The following is a 15,042-nucleotide window of genomic DNA, read 5'->3' as shown; positions in this document are numbered from 1 at the left end:
TGAAGAAAACACATGAACATGTTACTTGATTTTCATGCACTTCGTAGAAATCTTTTCAAAGGCTGAACAAGTCTTTTTTGTTCTTGAAACAAAGCTAGTGAAGCTTAGAGTTAGTAGCACTGGTTCCAGAAGAATGATTAAAGAGCGTTCAGATTTAAGTCCTGAACTTTCTTCCATCCCTGGAAAAATAACCATGTTCTCTACGAAATGGTAGAAAACGTCTTTATTTTTAACACCTACTTGTTCACAATGAACTGGAGGGTGAACCCCTTTTTCCCCATTGATCAGCCGCTACTCAGAGAAACGGTGCCATTGGCTTAAATGGGACCATTAGTGTGAATAATGGAGCACCAATGGGAGTAAGGGATTCAGTGTCACAGTCCGGCCAAGTATCAGTGCTAAATATTATTGGCTGACGTTCCATGGCTTGCAGAATTAGGCATCAGTGTTTTAAAGAGAAGAGGAGCAAGAAACTGAGAATAAAGAGGAAAGTCTCATCATCTCCTATAGCAGTCATTGTAACCATGTCACGAGGCCATTTCTATTACCTTCACACCAAGGGTTGAACAACACGTAGACAACTTTGTTTCCAGGGTTATAAATGTGAGGCCCAGTTTTCACACTCAGAAAGTATTTTCCAACAGCTGCATCTGCCGGACTGGTCACAGCTACCAGGCACTAAGCAAAGCACAAGGCAGGCGATTATCCATCACATTGCCCCCTCTTCAATGTGAACAAATGTGGTACAAGTAACACTCTCCGATCTTACAGCAACGAATCTAGTCAAGCCTGTGGCACGTGCTGAAGGGAGAAATGGAGGGGATGAGGACGAGGCAGCTGTCAGAAATATAGTGATAGAGCGATGAATTAAACGGGACGGTGTTTCTCCTATAAAGCTAGCGAGCAGGCAGCAGAAGCCAATCTCAGAGCTCGGAGTACTCTCCCATGTCTCCCAATTAACTCCCCTTCCCATATTGCAGTAACTCTTTCCCAGGCACAGAAAAGGGCACAGCTTCCCTTGAAGCCTGCTGACTCTGTTCCACCTTGCATCCATCTGCCTCAAAGGGAGCCTTAGGGAGTGACACAGGTGTTCTCGCTCTCCCCAAAGCTGAGTGTAGTCCCTGCTTCCACAGCGCCCTCAGGCCCTGGCATACCCAGAGCACCCACTCTGCCACTGCAGCACTGAGTGGTCCTTTCATTTGCCACTTGAATGAATTATGTGTACAAGTGATCTGTTTACCTCCTTCCCACTGGTGTTAGAGATGTTGGCACACCAGCACCGGGAGTCCTGCCCAGACCTCAGGTTCATCGACAAAAGGGTCTCGTTGGATTCCATTGGTTTCTCACCTGGAAATAGATCAATACAAAATACAGAGGAGGTGTGAATCAGCATGTGATAAAATGACAAGGTCTAATGGTTAGACCAGGTGTATGGTAGTCAGGACTACAAGGTTCTATTTCCTGTTCTCATGCTTTGATCTATAATCTAGCTACCAGCCACGGTCTGGAAGAAATTAAGTCTCCACCATCATGGTGTAGTATAAAATTGGCCTGGTGCATCCAAACCTTCACCCTTTTCTGTAGCAGCATTGGCTAGTCGAGACTGGATACCATACACGTCTGGTCGGGCTAGTGTACCCCAGTATGGCAACTCCTGCATTGCTAGACATACCGCTGCGAGCTAAAGGGTTGTGTTCTTACCGACACTGAGCTGCACCACCACTTCGTCATTGTCTTTCAGCTCCCGGTCAAAGGTCAGCTTTAACTGAAACACCTGCCCTCGCCTCACAATCAGACTGGTGGTCTCACGATATTCCTCAGTGTGATGAAGACGGGCATTTTGCTTTTGGAGCAAATCAACTCCAAGGGTCTTCAGGCTGCTGGCTGGAAACAGTGAGCAAGGAGGGAGAAAGAGAAACGGTTTGATGTTAAAACACTCCAATGGGGGGGAAATTCCAGTTGCTTTTACTGTTTATTTTGTTAAATAATGAAAACAACTGAGTGCAGTTTCTATTCTTAGTGGAGTGGGACCCAACTCCCAAGCCCATCTACATGTGTTTGATGACTAAGTGCAAACAGCCTTTAAAGAGATTTAGGACCGACTCACGTTAGGACCCCAAACAATCATCCTGCCTCTAAACTCCCCCCGCCTCAGTGTTAACTAGTCAATAACATCGTGCAAGGAAGGGTGAAAGTGACTAGAAATAACAGCGAAACAGAAAAGGCTCTGATTACCCAGTGCCCAAACTGAACAAAATGTACAAAATACAAATAAATTAGATTCTTAAAATTCCTTCAGTTTTCTTAAGTTCAGATGTCACTGGCAGCAAAGTATAACCAAGCCATAGCCACAAAGGGCCCCATTCATTTCTATACCCAACCAGCACTAGGCAGAGGGCCCAAAACGGGAGGGCAAAGGTGACTTTATGCCACTTTTTCCTTACCCAATCTGGGTGCCAATGTAGGACTGCTCTCCCTTGGGCCTGGCTGCCAAAGGCCCCAAGGAGTCATCGAGGCAGGTGGGAACTGCCAGAGCTCAGAAGCACTCCACTCATGACTCCATTCCCTCAGGAATAGCCCCCAACATGTTCCCTGTTTGGGGACCTGCTATCGTAGCTGGCATTGAACAATCTGTGCTGATGCTATGCCACATGGGGGGCTTCCCTTATCTCAAGGGCATTTCTCAGAGCAGCCGGCGTAAAGGGACTGCAGCACAGGGATGACATAACTGGCATCTAAACAGCCAACATGCAGCATCAGGAGTAGTACCCAGAACCTTCATTTCCAAAAACACCGGCCACTACCACACAAATTAAGCTTGTGCTGCTCCTTCAGCTCTGCTTGTAGAGGTCTTCATTTTTGCACCTGTAGGAGCTAAGCGTTCATACCCTGTGGCGAGGGGTACGGGATGGTTGGAACAACAGATAGCTAAATTCTAGTCGGATGCCAGATGTGTTCAGTTTAGTTGGCAATTGTGTTGTTTGTGCCAGTTGCTCCTCTGGCACAACGGAACTCTACAACAAGGGTAAAGTTCATCTGTGGGGGACAGAACTTTCTCAAGGGCTGGCCCAGGACTGTGGAATGAACTCCTATAGGAACTAAAGTATGAGGTAGCCATGTTAGTCTGTATCCACAAAAACAACAAGGAGTCTAATATTTATTTGAGCATAAGCTTTCATGGGTAAAAAACCCACTTCTTCAGATGCATGGAGTATCTGAAGAAGTGAGGTTTTTTACCCATGAAAGCTTATGTCCAGATAAATCTGTTAGTCTTTAAAGTGCCACCGGACACCTTGTTGTTTTTATATGAACTAAAGACCATCCCAAACCTCACCACCGTGCACTCCGAGTGCAAGACACATTTCTTTGACTTTACCTTCTTTCATTTACACATAGAACAACATGCATGTGTATAGATATTAACAAACAAATAAACAAAACCACTCCCTGGTACACACTTCCCCTCCTGGGGTGAGGGCGATAAAACAAACGTGAGACAGATGTTAGCTACATTGTTTAATGTGCTACCAGAGGGTGCTCAGATATAGTGGTGATGAGCATGATATAAGAACCTACATAGAAGAGAGTAGCTTATCTGCATTGCTCTCCAAAACATTCGGATACTGGGTTTCTGCAATGCGCTTCCCTCCTGCCCCTTCTAAATACAATAAACGATTAGTTGTTCAGGATTTTTTGTGATAACTGAAAACAGAACGGAGCAGAGCAAGGCGATTGCCAACTTTTGCCACGGCTGCTCATGCACACCCTGCTTCTCGGGGGATGTGAGCACTGTCAGCTCTATACAATGTGCCTTGTGTAACCATTTTCTTGGTCAACAAAAGCTTGGATTACATCCTTGTCGCTTACGGGGACGTTGCCATGGTTTGGAAATTAAACTTTACTCTAGAGTTTAGTCTTCTGTGCTACCAGCTGACATGAGCTAGGCAGGTGCTGAGCTGCGTCTCCTGCTTATTGCATGACAACTGCATCCTGACAACAAATTTTGGATGGGATATTAAACCTCATGCTTCAGGGCTTCAGCCAATCTCTAGCTATTAGACAGCAATGAGAGACCTGGGGGGGGAGCAGCTTACTCCACACCTGCCTACTGTGGAGTTCTTATACCTTCCTCTGCACCAGCTGGTATTGGACACTCTCAGATACTATGGACTAGATGGATCTTGAATCTTATCCAGTCTGGCAATTCCTGTGTTCCTAATGCTTCATTGATACCTCATTCGCTCCCTCACCCCACATCAATTTGTCTCATTCATCTGTTGTGCCAGCTCATAACCTAGACTATGAATTCTTTGGGGGTGTGGATTATCTTTTCACTGCATGTCTACACAGCACTTAGTACAATGGGGTTTTGTTCTTTGAGCAGCACCTGTATGTGCTACAGCAATACCAATCATCGTCGTCTGTGTTAAAATAAATCGTACCCGCATCAAGCTCATCTTTGAGACTCCTGGGGAAGTTTGTTCTTCCTGTTGCTCTCCAATAAGTACCATAGTGAAATATCACAACCAAAATAAGACTGATTACATTTTAGGCATAGACGCTTCATTATTAGCCCTTTAAAATAGATTTCTGAAGCTCTTCGGAAGGGATCTCCTCAGTGGACCATCAGTATGGTTTTATTGCAGATAGCGAATACTGTAATCACTTCAGTTTATGTATGAGGAAAGTACTCATGTCCAGGCCTGTTCAGAAAGTTCTAAAAGGTCTGCACTGGCATTTAACTAGCACAGCGCAGCTTCAAGGATCTGTCCTCTTTGGGTTTTACTTCTAAGGGTATTCTCCTTAGAGCAAGGATTGTCTCTGTGTCTGTATCTTGTACAGACCTGAGCACATCATTTGTGCTTACCAACTAATAAATAATAGTAACAGCAGGTGTCTCATTGAAGCCATATTTGGACCGCTAAGATTTAGAGTTTTAGGGTCCAGTCCTGCCAGGTGCAGCGTATCCTTAGTTCCTAATGAATTAGACTGTGCTGATGTCATTGGGAGCTCAGAGCAATGGGAAATAGCATCCCACAAGACACTGCAGAAGGCACTCAGCACCATGCAGGACCGGGCCCTTGTAAACTACAGTATTACAACTAGTAAATCTCATTTGGGAATCTGTGCTCATGACCAATTGAAAAACATTTCACCCAGGAACACCCTGACCAATCAAGAAACAAAAGGAGCATTAGAGCAACAAAACGTTACTCAGCTAAATGTATTGTCAGACTAGAGTGGGGGCAGTGTTTAAACTTTAGGGGTGATATCCCTAAAGTCAAGGGGAGTTTTGCTCTTGACTTCAATGGGGCCAGGATTTCACCCTAGTAGCATTATTCCGGTTTACGTCTAGTAAAACAATCAACCATACAGATGCCACATTCTAAAAAACTCCTCCTGATGGTTATTGCTCTATTACTGAAACGACACAGGGGCCCCAATTCTTCCCTCCACTGAGGCAGCTTTGTGACACTCACCCAGAGCAAAGCAGCCTGGAAGCCACTTTCATCATAGTGGCCCCTACACCACCTCCTACTCTGCAGTGAGTGCAGGCAGTTTGGGCAGGCCATCCTTGCACCCCAGCAGTCTCCTGCTTTCATAACAGCTTTCTGGGGCGTTTGGCAGCCAATGTAACTTAGAGCAGCTTTCAGGCTGCTCTAAATTTATTCCAGTGCCCAGGTAGGGGTAAAGGAGCACCTTTGTACTCCACCCTTTGAGCAGCATGAGTGCCCCTTAGCTGCAGCAGAGGCTCAGAGCTATGGTATCAAGTCAAATCCACTATGCTACCCGAGGCAAAATAAAATAAATAAATAAAATTGCAGGGGTCTGGCAATGGCAGAACAAAGCTAACAGTCATATTTAAAATAACTATTCTTGGAGCAGTCCTACCTTGGTTTCTTGGTGTTTGATTGCAAAGGTGTGACAGCACAAGCCAAGGAGTGCCAGGCTAAAGCTTAGGTAACTTTCTATTTAAGTGCCCCTAATGCTGTTTTTATTTACACTCTAAGCTTCCAGACTCATTTATAAGTACTGTGTAAATCTTGGTTGCTTATGACTACGGCAGACATAATTTGTGGCTGTGACAAGCATGTGTAGAAGATCCAGGAATTTAAAAGGGTCTCATGACAGCAGAAAAAGAACAGTCAAAGGCCAGGGGGGTATTTCAAAGAGAAAAGATCCTATAGGATGGCTGGACAGATGTAGCTACATTAACTGCACCATGGGAAGCAAGAAACAGTCACAATATCTACGAAATAAATGCAGTGCCCAGCCAGTACCTGTTGTATTAGCTGTACTACATTAGATGCTAACACAGTTAGGGCTTGACTCATCTAGATCAGACCAACAGCTGCATGAGGAAACATTTGATAATTTCCCAAACATTATTTGACAGCTTAAATGGACCCCAGCATGCACTCTCAAGCTCCTTAGTGTGACAAGTTAGACCTACAATGACTATATCAGAGGCTTAGAGAAAAATATTTGTGCCTATTTTCCCATTTTGTTTACTTTGTGTTTTTGCAGCTCTGTGTAGAATCAGTTTCACTATTTCCCCTGCAAACTTTCCCCTACGAGCTTCACAGCAAAGTTAAATCGAGTTATAACTCATGTGGTGTCTAACTCCAGAACTGTCCATACACAATATCCCTTAATTTGAGCGTGGTGGTACTTTCAATTTGAGTTGGCTGGCCTGTCTGGGGGAAGAGGCTGCAGCTTGAGTCAGTACAACTCATCAGCTGCTAACACAATCACTCTGTGCAGCGCAACTGAGATTTTGCATTGTGGCTGCTCTCACCCAAGCTAGGCTAACTAACTTGAGTGTAGATAACTAGAGTTAACTGCAGTAGAAGATACAGCCTTAATTAGCTATGCAGAGTCCTCTGTAGTTTGTCTCTTTCAAACAGCAACAAGGGAGAGAAAAACATTTCTAAATATAGGAAAATATACCTGTAAAATGAGAAAAAAAATTGGCAGAATCTCATGTGCAAGTTTAATGGCTGAAATGACTTTTATTTTGTTTTTTTTTAGTTGTCTAGATTTCAAATGGACAAGCAAACAGATCCACAAACACTCATTTGCATGTGCAAAAGGATTAATTGCATGTGCAAATGGCTACTTGTATGTCATTATGTGTGCATGTGTACTTACACATTTGACATGAGAAAATTGCTCTCAAAATTACCTTTTTATTTATTTTTCAAGCAAAATACCTAATTTTGATAATTTGGTCACAAAGGTGGATTAAATAGAAGTCACAATCAAAAATTATTTATAGAACATAGTGAATTATTTATAGGATACTTTTACATCATATTTCCTGAAGTTCATTGGGATATTATTAGTTTGCAGTTACCAGAGGTTTTTGAACTTCATCATTATAATAATCTTTTAAGTCTGTGTTTTCCTACCTTATGTATGTTACTTATGTATTTTTTGATTAACTGAATTGACTCAGTTTGTGCATACATAGCATACCTGAGAGCTAGATTTATCTCTCAGTGTATTTTTGCCTGATAAATGTTTTAATAATAGGCATAATACATAATTAATAATAATTATAAGCAGAGCCGGTTACACAACTTACAGTTAAGGTTTTTCAACACTTCCCATTTTGACACTTGTTTATGGTTGCTTATAATTTTCCCAACTTTAAACCATCCAGGTTGAAAGTTCCCATGCTAAGTGTCTGCCTTATGCTGAATTCTTTTGGAAAATCTTAAATCTTTTTTGCATCCTTAGTTTTGGCATTTGCTAACTTCTGAGTGCTTGACTTTCCAATGTTCTAGTAAGATAGTTTTTTAATATAACATGTATAGAGAAAAACGGTAAAGAGAAAAAGGAGAGAGAGCATATAGATATATTGTCTGCATACTAAAGCCTTGACATGGTTCTATCCTGTGTGTGCGCATCTGCATAGTTAGTTAAATAGATAGAAATATACATTTGTTTTCTTAGCTTTTCATTATTTTGTTCAAGGCAGCTGCAAACAGTTCCAAACACTGGGTGCGATTGTCCCTTTATGTGGCAAAAGACACAGAAAGGGTTTTTTGGTTGAAAATCTCCGTGAGATTTCCCTTGTGGAGGTTCCCCCAAATTAGTCTCTCAGCCTAGCAGTGCACTACCTTGTTTGGGTAAGGTAGTACAACACCATAAGCAAGGAGAAGGCTCAGATATATATGGTGGAGTGGGGTGGGGTGGGTATGGTCTAAAGAAGAGAAGGTGCAGGGGAGACATGATAAGTTTTCACATATGAAAATGGTTATTATAAACAGGACCGTGATCAATTGTTCTCCATGTCCACTGAGGGCAGGACAAGAAGTAACCGGCTTAGTTTGCAGCAAGGAATATTGAGGCTAGATATTAGGAAACACTTTCTAACTATACGCACCAGAACTGGTTACCAAGGGAGATTGTGGAATTTCCGTCCTTGGAGGTTTTTAAGAACAGGTTGGATAAACACGTCTCAAGGATGGTCTAGGTTTAGTTAGTCCTGCCTCAGCATGGGGTGGGATGGACTAGTCACCTTGAGAGGTCCCTTCCAGTCCTACATTTCTATGACTCCATGGAGGCAGTTGAACCCACCTTCCATGAACAAGGGAGGAGAGCCACATGTGCAGGGGCCCCTCCATACACAGACTGGGATCATGGTCTGGCTCACTGTTAGGCCTAGCATTTTAATGCTTACCGCTCCTAAATCTAGTAATTACAGAATTAATTTTAAAGTGGGGGTGGTAGAGGGCGTGTGTTTGGCTTCAGTGGTAGTAAGGATTACTCAGGAGAGCTCCTGCATTGTGGAATTGAACCTTTAAGCTTTGGTAGGATAGTTTAGAGTCAGGCCAGGTGACAAATTACAATTTGGACTGTAGAATTTACTACCCTGATTTAACAGCAATCATTTACCTCTATGACGGGGACCTGTGCGCAAACATCTTCTCACAGCCAAGCTCAAAGCAGCAGAGATGAAAGAGTCCCTAAGAACTTCCCACCGAAGCCTGCCCATGGCATGGGGATCTCTAGCACAACTTGAACTCTGTTCACTTTAGGTGATGATTTACCTCAGGATCTGTATTTTGTAAGGCAGCCCAGTTTCTTACATAACAAGTGGCACAAAGGGCCATTGTACTGTAAAAAGTCCAGTGACAAGCTATTCTTCATTGCACTGGACTTAACAAGGAAAAGGGGAGCTAGATATAAAACATATGCACCCACCTGCATTTCTATCTGTTCGTTGAAGTTTCAGGAGAGAAGCTGAAGCAGAAGAAAGAATTTGTATACTTGGGAAGTACACTTAGGGCCATTAGAGGGAGTTCTGAAGAACTGAAAAGAAGAACCCACTGGGCATGGGCAGCAGTGAAAGAAATGGCAGGAGTGCTGTGGGACCAGCAATTCAGTAACAAAGCGAAAGGAAAAGTGCATGCTGGGTGTATTTGTCCCTGCCTGCTCTGTGGTTTGGAAATGGTCAATCCTACAGAGATGGAAGAAGAGAAGATACATAGAGAGTAATAGAAAATAATACACCGAAGATGGCAGGCAAGCAGCTGGTTGACAGAGTGCGCATGGAAGAAATTAGGGGGAAGATGAACTTGGGACTCTCAATGGTAGGCTTAAGAGTATATGTTTGGACACATAATACGAATGGGAGAAGACCAACCAGCACAGAAAGCACGGGAGGAAGAGGACAGAAAGAACGGCATGGAAGACTGAGGGGATATGATGGAAAGATTCTCTCAAGAAAAGCCTGAAGAGAAAAGGGCTGAAATTCCAAGACCTATGAACCCGGGCCACAGACCAGAAAGACTGGCAAAGAATCCTGGTCCCCTCCGATCCTGTGTAAACAGGAAAAGGAGTGGAGAAGAAGTGTATTTATCTTAACTTTAGCTTAACTTCTGTACCTGGAAAGATAATGGAGCAAATAATTAAGCAATCGATTTGCAAATACCTAGAAGATAATAAGGTGATAAATAACAGTCAGCATGGATTTGTCAAAAACAAATCGTGTCAAAGCAACTTGATAGCTTTCTTTGACAGGGTAACAAGCCTTGTAGATGGGGGGAAGAAGTAGATGTGGTATATCTTGACTCAAGTAAGGCTTTTGATACCGTCTCGCATGACCGTCTCATAAACAAACTAGGGAAATACAACCTAGATGGAGCTACTATAAGGTGGGTGCATAACTGGTTGGAAAATCATCCCCAGAGAGTAGTTGTTATCCGTGGTTCACAGTCATGCTAGAAGGGCATAATGAGTGGGGTCCCACAGGAATCGGTTCTGGGACGGTTCTGTTCAATATCTTCATCAATGATTTAGATAATGGCATAGAGAGTACAGTACACTTATAAAGTTTGTGGATGATACCAAGCTGGGAGGGGTTGCAAGTGCTTTGGAGGATAGGATTAAACATCAAAATGACCTGGACAAACTTGAGAAATGGTCTGAAGTAAATAGGATGAAATTCAATAAGGACAAATGCAAAGTACTCCACTTAAGAAGGAACAATCAGTTGCACACATACAAAATGGGAAATGACTGCCTAGGAAGGAGTACTGTGGAAAGGGATCTGGGGGTCATAGCGGATCACAATCTAAATATGAGTCAACAGTGTAATGCTGTTGCAAAAAAACAAACAAACAAAAAACACACACGCACACACATCATTCTGGGCTGTATTAGCAGGAACGTTGTAAGCAAGACACAAGAAATAATTCTTCCGTTCTACTCCACGCTGATTAGCCCTCAACTGGAGTATTGTGTCCAGTTCTGGGTGCCACATTTCAGGAAAGGTGTGGACAAATTGGAGAAAGTCCAGAGAAGAGCAATAAAAATGATTAAAGGTCTAGAAAACATGACCTATGAGGGAAGATTGAAAAAAATGGGTTTGTTTAGTCTGGAGAAGAGAAGACTGAGAGGGGACATGCTAACAGTTTTCAAGTACGTAAAAGGTTGTTACAAGGAGGAGGGAGAAAAATTGTTGTTTTTAACCTCTGAGGATAGGACAAGAAGCAATGGGCTTAAATTGCAGCAAGGGCGGCTTAGGTTGGCCATTAGGAAAAATTGCCTGTCAGGTGGTTAAGCACTGGAATAAATTGCCTAGGGAGGTTGTGGAATCTCCATCACTGGAGATTTTTAAGGTTGGACAAACACCTGTCAGGGATGGTCTAGATAATACTTAGTCCTGCCTTGAGCACAGGGGACTGGACTAGATGACCTCTCGAGGTCCCTTCCAGTCTATGATTCTATATAGCAAGCTCAGACTCTTCTCAGCACTTCATCAGCTTATGCTCCCATCCCCCTGTAATGAAGATGTGTTGCCGGCAACAAACGCAATGACTAGATAGTTTACAAATAGTTTCTGGAGCTGAAGCCAATGGAAAGAGTGCTATTTACTTCAAATGGGCTTCAGATCAGGTTCTTAGTGGAGGAGCTTGCCAAAAAGCAACTCCTGTGCATACACTGGTCTTACATCTTACAAAGTTTTAAAACTCACCAGCTGCCCGACTCATGATCCTTTCTGGTCTTGTGTCCTGAAGTACTGGCAAAGCCTATCGTCACTTCTGCCACCGTCCTCTGACCACATAGAAGGAACCAGCCCCTTTTTATCAGTAGCTGGCTTTGAACTGTCAGCATGTACAGTGCCAAGGGGTGGTGTTTGGAAAGAGGGAGTTGATCTGAAAGAATTAATACAACTTACACTGCACATAAAAAACCCTAAATACCAACAACATATAAATCACAACAGATCTGACTGGTGACGTGACAGCTGCAATCAATGACAATAATAGTGCCACAGACTTTTTTTTTTCTTCAATCAACAAGGGCAACACAAGTATGGACTATGAGTGATGTGGATGTATCCATGCCAACAGCACCACACTTCCAGAGCTGCCTTTAAAGCACAGCCAAAGAACGTTAACCCTGAAAGTCACAGCATTTTCCACAGGGGCAGATCTGGCTGCCTTGGAAGTTAATGGGAGTTTTGCCATTAACTTCAACAGTGGAAGGAAAATCCAGCATCCTCATCTGTGGCCAGGGGAGCACCTGGAGGGTGGGAGTCAGCATGAATATGGGGAACCACGCATGGGAAGCCCAGCATGGAGCTCTGCTGTACTTGAGCTCCCTGCCCTGTGCAGCAGTGTGCAGGATTTCCAAGGGGGGTGGTGAACATGGGTGGGCAAGGGCAGAGCATCCCTCTCTCTTACTCCCCACTGGCTCACTGTGTAAGGGTCTGTGCTGGAATAATCTCTGCAAAGCGGTGGTGGAGCCACCCGCACCATCCCCCTCCACATCTGTCCAATGGCCAGCGTGGCTCCTCGGGTCGGGCACTGGGGTGCGGATTTGGACGTTAGTGCGCCCTTTGTACACACAACTACCTGCTTACAAGTGCATCTGAAATGGCTGTGTTTGAACGTGTATCCTTGTATCATATGATCCCAGCCCCCAAAAGTTAAACACACAGAGGTGTGACTTTCAATAAATTAGATTAACTGTATGATACTGAGGAAGTACTTTTATAGTAGTTTTATCTCTAGAGTGAGAGACCTTTAGAATATCTATTGATTAAATCATTGCACAGTGAGTCACCAGAACTTGAAGTTGTATACTGGGCAGAGCTATAATTCATGTTATTCTTCTGTCTGCAAGGATAAAATAAAACAAAACCAGAGAAATCAGTATCACCAACCAGCACTTATTTCCCTTATTTGAGAGTTCACGCTTCATCATAGTTTTAGTCTCCAAGAGAAAGAAAACTCCCAGGGTATGGCAACAAAGACTCATTTCCTGTTAGAAAACTACATGCTATAAAAACAATTAGCTTTATATTATATATAATTTGCAAACAACAAAAGGCTCTGTCACATATTTACTTATAGGTTTTTGTCTTTTATTTTATAAACAGTTAGGCCTACCACAGGCGCAGACTCCATGGTGCTCTGGGGCTGGAGCACCCACAGAAAAAAAAATAGTGGTTGCTCAGCACCCGCTGGCAGCCCACGGATCCTCTTCCTCCCCGCACCTCCCGCCCACTGGTGGCCCTGTCAATCAGCTCCTCCCCCCTTTCCCCCAGTGCCTCCCCCCCCACTGTGATCAGCTGCGTGAAGGAAGAGGCAGGGAAAGAGGGTGGGAAGAAGCGGGACAAGGGCTTGAGGGAAGGGGTGGAGTGGGGATGAGGCCTGGGGTGGGCAGGGGTTGAGCACTCCCAGGAACTGAGGAAGTCAGCACCTGTGTATAATATAATGCTACATTTTTCAGAAGTGACTAATGATTTGGGTGCCTCCATTTTTTGGGTGCCTGATTTGAGTCACCTTAAAGGGGCCTGACTTTTAGGGTGGGGTACTCACAACTTTCTGAAAATCAGGCCCTTTAAAAGTTGTCTTGAGCTGAACACCTAAATATGGAGGCTCCCAAAAGCACCAGTCCCTGCTGAGAATTTAAGCTTTTGTATCTATACACAGTTGTCATGTTTCAAACACTTTTGAAATGTAAACTAATCCTCCCAACACCCCTGTGAGGTAAACATTGCTCCAATTTTACAGAGAAACTTAGGCAGAGAAGTTGTAACTTGCCAAAGAGTGAGCAATACATAAACTTAAATATAGTCACATAAGCCATCCATTGAGACCCTGATTCAACAAGGTACTTAAGCCCATGCCTAACTTTAAGCTCGAATAGTCTTTCATTGGCTTCTGTGGGCCTACTCCCATGCTTAAAGTTAGTAACTGAACAAATGTATAAAAACCAAATTCTGTCTGAAGATAATTTGTGCACAGTAAAAGATATTAAATTTGGTATATCAATAGTTTGCTGCAAACGGTTTGTGCAGCTGTACTAAAGAGACCCAAATACAGATAGGACCAATAGGATAGTAAAATGTGTATTTATTTTAAAACATTTTCATTATCAACTGCTTGCCTAAAATATTATCTCACAGAATAAAATGAGACATATAGACTGACAGACATTCTGTTGTAGGGCCAGATCCTTAGCTGGGATAAGTCAGTGCATCTCCATTGAAACTGCTGGAGCTACACTGATTTACCATCACCTTAGGATCTGGCTCATAGTTTTCAAGCTGGATCTTATCTGAGATTCTGTTTTGTTTCTTCTCCATTTAAGTACGATTCTGTTTCTGTAAAGACGCATTCATGATAAAATAGTAATAATAATTCTAAACAAATAATACAATCTGAGTGCTCTTGTGAATATTATATCTCAGATGAATATACGCTGGTTCACAAACACTCTGACTTGCATATTTTAAATATGGGCTGTGACAGAAGCGCATCAGATATTATCCTGACACATTCCATGCGTATGGCGGGCAAAGTCTCCTTTGATCTTACAAGCCAACTTGAGCACAAAGGGCAACCAGATGTCAGTGTTTCATGTAGGTTTGCCAAGCCTGCAATGGTTCCAAAATGTCTGGGTTTCGCTTAAGAGCCTTTTTTTCTTCAGTTTAAATATAAAAGGTAATCAAAATCAAAGAGCTTATGCAAACACATTGTCAATTTCACCTATTAGAGTAAAGCTAGTTATAGCTGGTAAACCCTTCTCAAGCTAGTGGGACAGATTCCAAATCTGGAGAACGCCGAGTCTGTCACAGAATAAACCCCTCTGATTTTCTCTATATGAATGGGGAAGGATTTTCCTTTTCAGTTTTTTGTCGGGAAAGAAGCTCTGCAGCCACACAAAGCAACACTGACCTCCCTTGCCCACTGGCATCACTCCACAAGGCCACCAGTAACAAACCGCATTCTTCCATCAGAGGACTGCATGGGAATGAATCCTTTTTCAGCCTAATAGTGGCATAATTTAACTGCACAAAGTACCAACTGGCTGCCCATTATTTGGACTCCATTGGAAGCTAAACGGCTCCAAATACAGCAAAAACTTTTAAGTATCCACTTAACTTTCATCATGTAATTAACTCCTATTGACTTCAATGGGTCTTAGGAAGGGGCTTAAATTCTGTGCTGAATCAGGCCCCAAATGAAGCTATTTATTAATGTACCTAGCGAGAGGAATTTAGGTGCCTAACTTCAG

At 43.1% G+C, this 15,042-nt stretch overlaps 2 protein-coding genes across 2 annotated transcripts in view; both read right to left on the bottom strand.

Annotated features, from left to right (window-relative positions):
* TGM4 (transglutaminase 4) overlaps positions 1-11,622 on the bottom strand; it is a 27,056-nt gene extending 15,434 nt beyond the window's left edge. The window contains exons 1-4 of the mRNA XM_034760983.1: positions 11,489-11,622; positions 1,702-1,884; positions 1,241-1,347; positions 549-678 (exon numbers count right to left, since the gene is read on the bottom strand). Coding sequence (XP_034616874.1) covers positions 549-678; positions 1,241-1,347; positions 1,702-1,884; positions 11,489-11,504 — 436 coding nt within the window. The 5' untranslated portion in view covers positions 11,505-11,622. The remainder of the gene's footprint in view (positions 1-548; positions 679-1,240; positions 1,348-1,701; positions 1,885-11,488) is intronic.
* The window catches only part of TMEM42 (transmembrane protein 42), a 24,787-nt gene continuing 21,277 nt past the window's right edge, over positions 11,533-15,042 (bottom strand). The window contains exon 4 of the transcript XR_004644491.1: positions 11,533-11,669. The gene's annotated coding sequence lies outside the window, so the exon portion shown is untranslated. The remainder of the gene's footprint in view (positions 11,670-15,042) is intronic.

The sequence above is a fragment of the Trachemys scripta genome, chromosome 2 (genome assembly GCF_013100865.1).
Source record: "Trachemys scripta elegans isolate TJP31775 chromosome 2, CAS_Tse_1.0, whole genome shotgun sequence".
NCBI lineage: Eukaryota > Metazoa > Chordata > Testudines > Emydidae > Trachemys > Trachemys scripta.
This window is presented reverse-complemented; position numbering and strand designations above follow the sequence as displayed.